Source organism: Rana temporaria, chromosome 6, assembly GCF_905171775.1.
Source record: "Rana temporaria chromosome 6, aRanTem1.1, whole genome shotgun sequence".
Classification (NCBI taxonomy): domain Eukaryota; kingdom Metazoa; phylum Chordata; class Amphibia; order Anura; family Ranidae; genus Rana; species Rana temporaria.
The window spans coordinates 56,633,994-56,647,519 of record NC_053494.1 but is presented as its reverse complement, the minus strand read 5'-3'; the positions used below and the strand labels follow the sequence as shown (position 1 = coordinate 56,647,519).

Here is a 13,526-nt window from a genome sequence, read left to right as displayed (position 1 = left end):
CACTTCCTCCTTCCGGGTAGACGATTAAGCCTAATTGCCTAGGCGATTAGGCTTAATCACCTACAGGAAGGGGCTGCTGTAGGCGATCGCCCAGGACACGTGACAGGTCCTCGGCGATCGCCTGTCCAATCAGACAGCGCCTCGCCGCGCCGCTCGCGCATGCGCAGTGCCGCATGCGCAGTGGGTGCCCGGCCGCGAAGCCGAAAGCTGTCACGGCCGGGTGCCCACACTGAGCATGAAGACGCCGGCCGGCGAGGGGGGGGCGAGGAGCGGAGCCCCGTCCGGCGCGTCGCTGGAGCCGTGGAGCAAGTAAGTGTCGGTTTATTAAAAGCCAGCAGCTACACTTTTTGTAGCTGCTGACTTTTAATAAACTTACAAAACGGGTGGAAAACCCCTTTAAGTATATTGTGGAATTTGCAGCTCGTTGGTAGCGCCATACAGTGAATTTTTACTCCATGTCAGAAGTACTTTTCATGTGTGTTTTTTTTTTTCTGACCACTTTTTATTTAAAGACAAAGCAAAAAGTTCACACTTGAATAGTATCGCACACAGTTGGTTCTCCCCTTCTATGCGATTAAAACCTAGAATTCAGACTTGTGGCTCGCTTCACTGCTCAGGCCCCAAGTCTTGGTCCTCCAGACCATCAAACACAAAGTCCCAGTGCTTGTGCACAATACACTATACAAACTGTCAGCTTGACGGTTGCTCCTGCAGCTCACACCTGCTACATCCTCACAGGCCCAGGCCTTTGTCTGTCCTTACCTGGACAGTACAGTGTGATGTGCACCTCACAGCTCCCTTCACACAGTGACCCTCCCGGGAAGATGGGGCCACTGAACTCGAACTCTGGCTCTGACATAAAACCAGCACATGCCTGCTTCTCAGAAAACCTGGTCCGGACCGCAATTTAAAGAGTGCCACAGGTTCTTCCTTCAACAGTGTGTATGTGTATGTGTATGTGTATGTGTATGTGTGTGTGTGTGTATATATATACATACATACATACATACATACATACATACATACATACATACAAATTATACACACATTCTTTTGATCACTTGATCTCAGCTGCTTAAAGTGGAGGTTCACCCTAAAACATGTATATACCATTCCATCCAGCATACTGCCGACATGTACAGTATGCTGTTTTTTTTTTTCCGCTGTACATACCCTCATGTAACGAAATGACCCGTGACACCCAGAGACTTTTGAAGGATGGGGGGTACTCCTGTGCCAGCATCACTAATGATTCTTGGGTCACCCTGTGCCCCTTTTGGGCATAGGGTGACTGATAAATGATGATTCATGTTTTGCAGGATATCTTGGAATATTACAAGTTGTTAAAGTCTGACTCCAAATGGAGTGTTTTCATTCAATGGGGGGGACACATGCTTTTGAGGTGTTAATTGCATCTGCTCCTAGACATTCCATTGTGTGATGCTAATACTGTTTGTGTCCATTGTACTAATTAAGTCTGAAAGGTCAGATGTCTCCTTTCCGGGGTAGGGAATTAGCATGTCAATTATGTTTAGTAAAGGAATGTGTTTTTGTATAACAGGTGAGGGGAACTTGTCGTTGCGTGGAGTGTGTCTTTGTTCCTTTGATTACTGTAACATGCTTGTACTGTATATAAGAAAGCTAAGGAACCATTAAAAGTGTTCATTCATACATTTTGAAACCAGAGAACAGAACGTATGTCTCGTTTATTCTGGGGAAATCCATATGGATCGTGTCTGCTGGATTGTCGGACTGTCGGATAAGCTGTCGTGGGGCGATGGAATGGGGATATCGTAAACGGTGGTGACCGTTACACCTCGTATAGCTATTTTCCCCCCGGCTTCCGGGTAGTGCCTTCTGCGGGAGTGGGCGTTCCTGTTCAGAGACTAAGTGATTGACGTGATGACAAAATCTTTCCCACAGCGCATAATGCACGTCACCAGTTTTTCGGAAGAAGCCGAACTGCGAGTCGGCTCTATACGGCGCCTGCGCACCGACGTTCGGCTTCTTTCTGAACCTGGTGACATGCATTATGCACCGGGGGGAAGCTTTTGTCATCTCGTCAATCACTTAGTCTCTGAATAGGAACGCCCACTCCCGCGGGAGCCACTACCCGGAAGCCGGGGGGAAAATAGCTATACAACGGTATGTACAGTGAAAAAAAACAACATACTGTACATGTTGGCAGTATGCTGGATGGAATGGTATATACATGTTTTTTTAGGGTGAACCTCCGCTTTAAGGGCCTTAGAGAGCAACAGCAGGACTCTGAACTTTACAGTGAAAGGCTGTGTAAGGGGCACAAGTCTTGGTTATTGGTGGACAGGCAGACTGCACTCCTAGCATAGTCATAAAACTGACCACGCTGGGAAGGATGTGCTATACCTAGCCTGGTTAGTTTGAAATAGGAAAGCAGGAGGATTGGCAGGATTACCTGGAATTTCACACAGAGGAAGAAATACAAAGAGAACATGATACTTGACATATCAGGAATATGAAATGTTTGGGTAATAAACACTTTAACTCAAAACAGGTGTTGAAAATATGCACATCCCCATATCCAGATTAGGGATATCCCCATTCCACCCCATCACCCCCCCCCCCCAAAAAAAAAAAAAAATATATATATATAGGGGAGATTAACTAAAACTGGAGCAGCTATGCACAGAAGCCAATCAGCTTTTGACAATTAAACCTGGAAGCTGATTGGCTTCTATGCAGAGCTGCACCAGATTCTGCAAGCTCTGGTTTTAGTAAATCTCCCCCATAGTGTCTGTAGTCGTATACATGACACCACATGGAGATGCATGCATTAAGCATATCACATGCATTATTTATAAAGAAAATGCTAATAATCTTATATAAAACAGATTTCTTCTTTAATGAGGCTTATAAGCGTACTGATACTAATATGCATTTGCCTGTCATCACAGCTTCTCTGTTCTTGTTTTTTTTTTTTTTTTTTTTTTTTCAGACTAAAAGCATTTTATGTCAACTGCCTTACTTACAGATACATAAAAGAGTAGATGTTGCAGTTGGTCTATGCCCCTTTAATAATCAGAAAACATGATGAAAAAATTCCGGCGTCATTAAAACGTAAGAGAAACCTGCTAAACTCTGTGAAACGATTACAAGGACATAACGTTTTACTGCCTGCTGGGAAAATAGGACTGCCCTGGAGAGAATTCATATTACAAAAGAGCTGTGTTCTGCCTACAGATAGATGAGAATAATAAGAAAAAAAAAAAAAAATATATATATATATATATATATATATATATATATATATTTCAAGTTCCCTTTGCCCTTGCTGTAAATATAAACTGAGAATTCATGATTATCTATCTATCTATCTATCTATCTATCTATCTATCCTTAAAATGTTAAGTCCTGTGCTACTAGCCAGGCCTTAATACTTACTCACCACTAGTTGTCCACCTAACCCTGCTCCGCTTCCTAATCCCGCCCTTGTAAATTATCTCATGACACTGTTTTATGCAGAAATACGTTACAAAAATAAATATTAACAACAATATAAAAATAAAGCATATTTCATTGTTTTGACTGTGATAAATAAAATATGATTGGCTACTATAGGCACCATGCACATAATTACTGCCTTGTTAAGTAAATATGCGCTACGTACAGACTGCAAGGTTGAGAGGTGCAGTACATACAGAGTACAGGGTTGAGAAGTTTGTCATGTACTGCCTGCAGGGCTCAGGGGATGTGCGGTGTACTCCCAAGTAATCCCCCAGTACAGAGCTCACTCCCCTCCCCCCCATTCTAGTACAAAGCTCTCTTCCCCACACATCCTCTGAAAGAGTGGGGCTGCTGCAAAAGAGCAGCTACAACTTACCCACCCCAGCCAGCAGCCTGCTTGGATAAGAAGGAGCTTCTGCCGTGAAGCTGGCAGGATCCTCTTTTTTTTTTTTCTGCCATTCCCCCTCCTTACAAGCACTTTTATGTAGCAAAGCAGTGTGCACCAGGCTATTGGCTTGCTCCCTCTCCCTGCCCGAGCTGAGCGAACCTAACCCACCCTGCATTCCCCACGGCCCCTTGTCTGAGCCAAGTGGACCCATCCCGTGCCCAAACCAAGCCAGCCAGGCTACTTTCTCGCTCAAACCAAGCGGACCCTCCCCACCAGAGCTGAAAAACTCGCTTTCAGCTTATTCCCACTCGCAAATTTGAGGGGTGTGTGTGTGTATAATAAATATATATAATATCCACAGACCTCTCCCCACTGTAATATCCACAGACCTCTCCCCACTGTAATATGGTCCACATCTTCCCACCTGTATAGGAAGATTAGTGCTTGTTTAGTCTTACCAGAGAATTTGGCGGAACACGAGCAGTTGAGGCCGGGTGATGATGTCAGCACGCCGCTCTAGGCTCACCTAGCGCGCCGCCGGGTGGACCAAGATGGCCGCCGCTCCAGGAGCTAGGCCGAAGCCGCGGCCTTTCCTATGGCCAAGTGGTGGTTTTTCAGGCGCTTTAGCATTAAAAAAGGCGCCTGTAAAGTGCCTGAAAGAAGCTGCATCTGCAATCCCAATGTGAAAGCCTGAGTGCTTTAACACTGAGGCGCTGCGCTGGCAGGGCATCAAAAAAGTCCTGCAAGCAGCTTCTTTGCAGTGCTTTAGGAGCGTTAAATACACAGCTTCTAAATCACGTTTTTTTTAAAGCAAATCGCCTGAAAAACGCCCCAGTGTGTAAGGGGTCTTAGCGGCGCTTTACCAGCGGTTTTCGGGCGCTGGCAGTGTAAAAGGGCTCTGAAAGCACTCTGGCTTTTACATTGGGATTGCAGATGAGGCTTCTTTTAATGCCAAAGCGCCTGAAAAACGCCCCAGTGTGAAAGGGGTCTAAGTGTCTGGTTTTTAAATGTATGTAATAGAGTGCAATGATCGTTAACCTATTGGTTGGTATGTTGTTCTAAATCCCTTTTTACTTTAAGGCTTAATTTCCATGGACGTTTTTACAGCCACTTTTCTGAGCATTTTTTGCAGCTTAAAAATAGCTCTCCATGTTAGTCTATGGCCTCATGCCCACCATGACGTTTTTGAGCTGTAGATGGCTGAGCCGTTTTTAAGCTGCAAAAAAAAAACCAGGACCAGTGCGTTCTGAAGCTCCAGAGTAGAGCTGTAAAAACGCCAGACGTTAAACGCGCAAAAACGCTGCTGCGGCGTTTTTGAGCTCCAGCTAAAAAAAAAAAAAAAAAAACAATTAAAAAAATAAATAAAAATAATAAAAAATAACATGGACAGGCGTTTTTAAGCTGTAAAAAAGGCTAAAGAAAGTGGCTGTAGAAACGTCCATGGAAATGAAGCCTTAAAGTGGGCCTTTCAAAAAAAAAAAATGTCCTGCAAGTAAGTCCTTACCTTAACTTCAGCTTTCCATTCTTCTGAGGTGCATGTGACCTTGCCACACCTCACTGCTGCGTCCTGGGATAGCCAGAGAGATGTGTGTGGGAGAGTGCTTGCAGTAGTATGGTTTTGCTCACCCTATATAGTAGCTGCTATACATCTATGTGTAAAAAAATAAAATGGTAAAAATAGTAGGCTTGTATAGAGAGCTGGCCTTTGATATAAGGCGAGCAAACAAACATGTTTCCTACCATTTGGTTTGATTGAGACAAGCTTGTTTACCTAAGAGTTCCACTGGCGTGTATTGATATGCTGTGACAATTTGGATGAGTGACATTTTTGCTCTCCCAATGAATGTGAGGTATATATACTTTTCTATGGAACTCCTGGTAAGGCTGGGTATCTGAAACTACTTAACCACTACTGCTATTACACCTGTATACCCCTTAGCAGCTTTCAAATTTCTGCTATGAGCCTGTTTTATTCTGCGATAATTTTGTCATTACTTAAGATAACCACATAATACACAGTGGTGGCCCCTCCATAGAGGGCGAATGGGGGCCGACTGCCCCCCTGTCCATGCACCCTGCCCCCTGATCTACATATCGTGGTGCATGGATTCCAATGGGGGGGTGTGGAATTTTGAAGCATGTGATTAGAGCCAGAGGCTTTAAAAAAAGGTGGGCTCAGGGAGCAGAGCACTGCGTCCCGAACTCAAATACATTTTTGCTATTTTCATACTAAAGTTCCTCCCCGCCAATCAGGAGGCAGGTCGCGACTACTGTTTCCCTGGTCTAAACATCAGGCAATTTATTTGGATGCCTAGCGGTTGAGTGGAAGAGGAACAGTACACTGTAGGAGGTGGCGGAGCGGACATCGGGAGAGGGAAGAGAGGAGATTACAGTACTGGCCGCTCCCCGCACCTATGGCCGCCGTGCCTCTGGACCGCTCCTCGCACCTCCAGGCCGCTTGCCACACAGGAGGAGAGGAGATCACAGCCACGATCGCGTAAGTGACACGGCTGCCGTGGGGGGGGGGGGGGTGCTGTCATTGCCGCGCCACCGGCTGCCCTGGTTGGGGGAGGTGCTGGCAAATTAAATTCCCAGAGTTTATTGGGCCTCTTGCCATGCCGAATTTTGAGACTATGGGGAGAACCTTGAATTTTCCTTTGCAGTTGGCAAAATGAATTGTCGCAGTTTTCATGGCCTTCGCTGGTTACTGGTATTACATGAGCTGTTACACAATTTGTTTCAGGTTCCCTTATTCATATCATTAATGTATGGGGTAACGTTGGGCATTAATGGTCTGTAGATTCAATCAATTCCATTAACTGCTTAAGGACCGGCTCACGCATATATACGTAGACACAATGGCTCCTGTGGGCAGATCGACGTGTATATATACGTCCCCTTTAAGATGCAGCATTATGGGCACGTGCGCCCCCTGCGGACTCGATGTCTGCAGGGATACCTGCGTTTGTCTCACGGAGAGGTAGAACGGGGAAATGCTGATGTAAACAACATTTCCCCATTCTTCCTAGTGACAGGACACAAGTCCCTGTATTCGGGAGCGGTGATTAGTGTCGTGTCACACACAGCCCACCTCCCCCCTACAGTTAGAGGCACTCCCTAGGACACACTTAACCCCTTCAGCGCCCCTACTGGTTAACGCCTTCACTGCCAGTGTAATTTTTACAGTAATCGGTGCATTTTTATTGCACTGATCGCTGTATCAATGACAATGGTCCCAAAATGGCATCAAAAGTGTGTCCTCCATAATGTCGCAGTTGCAATAAAACTCATCTTCGCCATTACTTATTGAAAAATATATTTTATTATAGCAAAAAGTAAAAAATATTGCTTTTTTTTCAAAGACTAAGCACTAGTTTCAGTGCGAAACGAGTCAGCAGTCGGAATTTTATTTTTATTTTGCTGTGACTTGTAGTGCTGTCCTTCTTTTAATAAAGGCTACAATTTGTTCAGAGTGAGGCTGTCCAGAGACAATTTTTGTTCCTGCTTTGCTAAGTGCATTGCCTGCAAAATTTGTTTTGGACCCATGTCGCACGACCACGCAATTGTCAGTTAAAACGATGCAGTGCCGAATCGCAAAAAGTGCTCTGGTCTTTGGCCAGCCAAATGGTCCGGGGCTTAAGTGGTTAAGCATGTTATTTCTCAATCTTGTGCAACTTTTACCAATTTGTCGTTTTGATCCAGCATTGTTCCTTGTCTGGTTTGGGTCTGTCACACACTTTTTGTTTTTGTTTGGAGCATTTACGCCACAAGGTGAATGCCCAGGTTTCCAAATTTGTCCACAGGATTGGTGGCATTGTTGCCAGCCACGGGGATCTTGAGATAAGTGTTTTATTGAGGCCTTCTGGGTTTCATTTAAATAATTTGCCTAAATATGTTTACTCTGGCTGCTGTAGGGCACTCGTCAGTGTACCACGGACTTGCACGTAGCGCTTTTGACCTTGCCCACAATTGATGTTGTTTTATGGGCTATGCCCTCAAGTTAAATTCGGGGGTCATTTTAATGCCTGTCTGGCACTGGTAGTAAGAACTGGCCTCTTGGACTATGTGTGTTTTATGTTTAATGGGTGCTCACAGTATAACTGTCACTGGCATTGTTGTTTTGTACATTTGGAAAGTTGTTACATTTGCAAAGATCAATAAAGCTGTGGCCTATTTCAAACTAAATCAGCTTCTGTGTCTTCTTTAGGGGCAAGGTATTGGTTAATTACTTGGTCATAAATGAGCCTATGCTTCTCAGCAGTCATGAACTTCGTATAGTCTCTCTTACAAACAGATCATCAGAACACAAACGGTAACCTCCAATTTGCAGGCTCACATTCTGGACTATTCAGAAGAAAATTACACTGAACTCTCTAGGGATTTAGCAAGCAGGGCTGCCAGATACAGCAGATCAGTGCCAGCATAAAAAATTAGATCGCTGAGTAGGAAGGCTTTATCCCCTATCTCTGTGAAAGTGAAAAGGGAAAATGTTCATGTTTGACTGAAGTGTACCATACATTAACAGGAACTGTGATTTAAGAAGAAATTTGGGTGGGCAGAGATGATTCCTGAATTTTGTTACAAAAGTACAGGTACAACTGGCAGTGCTATTTGAACATGTTCTTAAAGGGGTTGTAAAGTCAGATTTTTATCTTAAAGCGGGAGTTCACCCTAAAAAAAATTTAACCTTAGATTGATGCTCATTTTGTCTAGGGGAATCGGCTAGTTTTTTTAAAATCGAAGCTGTACTTACCGTTTTAGAGAGCGATCTTCTCTGCCGCTTCCGGGTATGGTCTTCAGGACTGGGTGTTCCTATTTTCATTGACAGTCTTCCGACAGGCTTCCGACGGTCGCATCCATCTCGTCACGAGTAGCCGAAAGAAGCCGAACGTCGGTGCGGCTCTATACGGCGCCTGCGCACCGACGTTCGGCTACTTTCAGGAAAATCGTGACGCAATTGATGCGACCGTCGGAAGCCTGTCGGAAGACTGTCAATCAAAATAGGAACGCCCAGTCCCGCAGCCCATACCCGGAAGCGGCGGAGAAGATCGCTCTCTAAAACAGTAAGTACAGCTTCGATTTTAAAAAAACTAGCCGATTCCCCTAGACAAAATGAGCATCAATCTAAGGTTAAAAATTAACAATTAACACTTTAATGCATTCTTCGTGTAGCACTACCCCGAAGGAGCTGCTGGTTTAGATTTGGGCCTGCCGTTACCTTACTGTTCACCATGCTTGTCCTAGAGGTCCTTCTTGAAGAGTTGCAAATGTCCACACCAACACTTGGTTTCCTTTTCTTCAAGCGTTTTTATTTAAACAAGTTCCTTTAGAAGGATAGAGGGTTATGGAAGATTCAGGTACCTTGCTTTGTGGATTGCAGGTACAACATCGGATCCAGAGGACAAATCGTTCCCACACGGATCCAGCAACCACCAGATAGGCCTCTCTCACTGACCTAGCAGCCTGTGCGAAGCTCGTTCAAAAGTCTCTGCTACAGACTTGATGAATGCCCTTGAGTCGTTACACGGTCCTCTGTCACAGGACCATGCAACCACACATGCACTTTGCAAAGTTCCAAAGAAATTACACAGCTCACGGTGCCAGGATCTTTTAGCCGCACTGAGGTAAATTGGCCAGGATGCGTCCTCTAAGTGAATCCTCAATTGTTCGGCTTCTTCCTGTAGAGAAGACAGCACAGGACTATCCCTGGACTAGTAGGCCCCAAAACTTCTAGGCCTACTCTCAGTAACGGAGCCTCGGGCCAGCAGGCCCCGAGACCAAAAACTGCTAATACATCCCTGAGGCCAGGAGTGCCATCAGGTCGGGATCGGAAGACCCCGCCAGAACGGCATCTGCCCTTTAAGTAGCCTTTTCCAGAATGCACAGCGTGGACCACACCACTGAGCTGCTTCTGGCAAGAAGCACCCAATACACCCAGCCTATTGCAGTTACAACCTTGACCCCTGGTGACAGCGACATTCACAATCCAGCGGAAGATGCGCAACACAGCCGAACAGAGACCCATAATTTGGCATAGAATTCTGAGCTAAACTACAGCTCAGATAACTAAATTTACAAATATCGCCTACTCAACAGGAGCAGGGCGCCACATGTGCATTAAGATGAAAAGCCTTCTGTGTGCAGCAGCGCCCCCCCCCCCCTCCAGCCTCCCGAATACTTAACGGAACCCCATCTCTGTCCAGCGATGTCCACGAGTGTCTCAGCCATCTGAGACTCTCCCTCCTGATTTGGCTCAGACACAGCGGTGGTTTCATTGGCTCCCACTGCTGTCAATCAATGCCAGTTAGCCAATCAGGACAGAGACGGGACAGGGCTGAACCGCAGCTTCATGTCTGAATGGACACGCTGTGACTCAGCTCAGGTGCCCCCATAGCAATCTGCTTTCTGGTTTGGTTTGCTGTTGTGCCATGTTCTTTCCATTTGGTTATGATACATTTGATGGTGCTCCTAGGGATCATCAATGATTTTTATTTTTTTATAACCTAACCCAGACTTGCACTTCTCAACAACATTGTCCCTTACTTGTTTGGACAGTTCCTTGGTCTTCATGGCAATGTTTGGTTAGTAGTGCCTCTTGCTGAGGTGTTGCAGCCTCTGGGGCCTTTCAAAAAGGTGTGTATACGTAATGACAGATCATGTGACACTTGGCTTGCACACAGCTGGACATCATTTCACTAATTATGTGACTTCTGAAGGTAATTGTTTGCACCAGAGCTTTTTATGGGATTCATAACAAAGGGGTTGAATACATATGCACATGGCAATTATCAGTTTTTTTTATTTCTGAAAAAGTTTTATGTATGTATTTTGCTAAATTTACTTCACCAATTTAGATTATTGTGTTTTAATACATCACATATAATTTAGATTAAAAAAAACAAAAAACATTGCACTATACGTTGTAATGTAACAAAATAGGTAAAGGGGGTGAATACTTTTGCAAGGCACTGTATAGGCCAAATGCACCTCTCAATGAAATCTGAATGATATTTGAAGCATCTCAAACTGATGGCAAACTATTGTGATTGGCGCAAGCCAAAGCCTGTCAATATAGCCCCAAAAAAAAAAAAAAAAAAAAAAAAAAAAAAATGTCTCAAAGTTTTCAATAACTGAAGATATTTAGATCCACTAATGATGTAATAAACACTTGATAAAGGTACACAATGGAAGCCCCTACTTTACACAATGAGGCCCCTTTTACACTGCTCTCGTGTGGTTTACCTGCAGGGCAGTGTACCCGCAGTTTTTAAGTAGGTTATGCCAGGGGCGAACTGACAACTCGTGGGGCTCCCGGGCAATAGGAGATTATGGGGCCACATAGTATACACACACACATACAGTATGCACACACACACACACACACACACACACACACACACACACACACACACACTGAAAAGGTAATGGAGAGGCGGGGCAGCTATAATCTTGGGATTTTTCGACCAAAAGGATGTCGGTAAGGAACATTTCAGGGACAGATGTAAAAAAAAAAACTGATATTTACATACTGTCCCTGGTTTTGCTGAGGTTGGCAAGCCTGATGGGGCACCCTAGTGGCATGGGGCCCTCGGGCGGTGCCCAAATGGTCAGTCCGCCCCTGGGTTATGCGAGCTTTACCATACACTGCCATTACAGTGGAAATTTTTGGTCGTTTTTCTGAAAGCTTAACAATGCAGGACTTTTGGTGCGCTTTCAGAAAATGCACCCAAAACACCCGACCTAATGGAAGTCTGTGACAAATTGCGGGTAACCTGCACGAAAACCGCAAGTACATTGCACTGCACCTATCCTGAAGGGAAACCGCATCACATCAGTGTAAAAGGGGCCTAGGGGAAAAGGTTGTGCTCTCATATGGTGGATGGCTTGGTGTACCAGACAGCTTTTACCTGTACAGTAATTGGTAATAAATGTTCCAATAATATAAGCTTATTTTCACCATTAATGCAAGACAGAATATGACCTGTAGAATGTAAGAGATATGATTTTAGCAGAGGAATGTTGCATTAGACACCAAAGGCTGTGTGCCTCCCCTGTCTTTATACATTCTTGGCACTCCGCTTCAGATTGCTCATACTGGAAGGCTGCAGGAAGAAGGTAAAAATTATGCTTTTTATTTTGCTATTAGTTGTCTGTCTGCTGCTCGGTATGTCTTATCATATGTCTAGTGCAGTATGAATAAATAAAAAAGTGAATCTAGTTGCTGTAGGCAGCTGATGATTTTTAATATATCATCCCACAAAAAAAAAAAAAGGAAGAAGTAACCAAATGTAATTTTCTTTTATTTCTAGGAGACTGTCACCATTACCTGTACATTGGAGGAAACATAATATAAAAAAATGACTAGTTCAGAAAGCTTCTATGCAGAGAAAATGCAGGAACTACAGAAGCAGCTGAATTCTGTAAAGAAGGCCATCAATACCAACTCCAAGGTGATCCATACATTTTACATTACTGTTACTTAGGTGTAGCTGCAATTGTTTCCAATATTCCTATTCAGATCATGTGAGCAAAACAAGGATTACCGTATTTGCCGGTGTACATGGGCGTCCGCTGAAATTTTTTCAGGGGGGGGGGGGGCGCTTCCCGCAGCGGCAATACACAGTCTCATTTAACCCTTTCTTCAAACCCTAGCAGTGGTTAAAAGCGCCCCGCTAGCGGGCAAATAGCTCAGCTAAAATGATGGTAAAGCAGCGCTTTACCGATAACTCAGCCAGCTGGCAGTGTGAAATGGCTCTTGAGATAATTCAGCTTCACTCCATGCCCATATAAATATAGCCTAGAGAATGTAGAGACCCCCCTTCAGCACAGATAGACCCTCCATTGAGCACAGACCCCTCCATTCAGCACAGACCCCTCCATTCAGCACAGACCCCCCCCCCATTCTGCACAGACCCCTCCATTCAGTACCTCAGATCAGCCATCAGCACGGCATGGGCACAGCAGGTTCCCTGTGTACACAAACACTGGAGGGGGAGGTGGCTTCACTCTGCTCGCTGTGTGACATCTGGCCCGGGACCGCTTAGACAGCCCACAGCCGCGAGACTCTTCAGCACCTTCTCGATTTTCCAGGGGGGGTCAATTGCCCCCCCTTGCCCTATGGAGCGGACGCCCATGCCGGTGTATAAGGCGATCGGGCGTATAAGACCCACTAATTTTACATTTTTTTTTTTTTTAAAGATTTTTTTGCCTGTACTTCTTCCTTCTTGCAGAAAAACGACACAAAAAATTCGAGCATGTTCGAATTTTTTTTTGGTCGTTTTTTTGAAGACATAAAACGACGTTTTGCCCACACACGATCATTTTAAATGACGTTTTTTAAAACGTCGTTTTTTTTCATCACAAAAAACGACCGTCTGTACGCGGCATAACACTTCTTGCGCCACTCCTGCTTGAGTGGGAATAGCGTACCTGGACAGGCCTCTCTCACTGACCTGGCAGCCAGAGTATCGCTCGAACTTTTAAGGAAAATTCTCTGCCACAGACCCTCCTGGAATAGACTAGAACCTTTTGGGAAAAGTCTCTGCCACATACCCTCCTGGAATGGATTCAGAGAGAAACCTCTGCCACAGGCCCTCCCGATTGTGGTTACGGAGATAAACCTCCTTGGTAGAATTACGCCTGGATCTCCTTCAAG

At 44.8% G+C, this 13,526-nt stretch overlaps 1 protein-coding gene across 1 annotated transcript in view; it reads left to right on the top strand.

Annotated features, from left to right (window-relative positions):
- Positions 1-13,526, top strand: part of LDAF1 (lipid droplet assembly factor 1) — a 148,774-nt gene that overhangs the window by 23,478 nt on the left and 111,770 nt on the right. The window contains exon 2 of the mRNA XM_040356846.1: positions 12,181-12,321. Within this exon, the coding sequence (XP_040212780.1) occupies positions 12,229-12,321 (93 nt within the window). The 5' untranslated portion in view covers positions 12,181-12,228. The remainder of the gene's footprint in view (positions 1-12,180; positions 12,322-13,526) is intronic.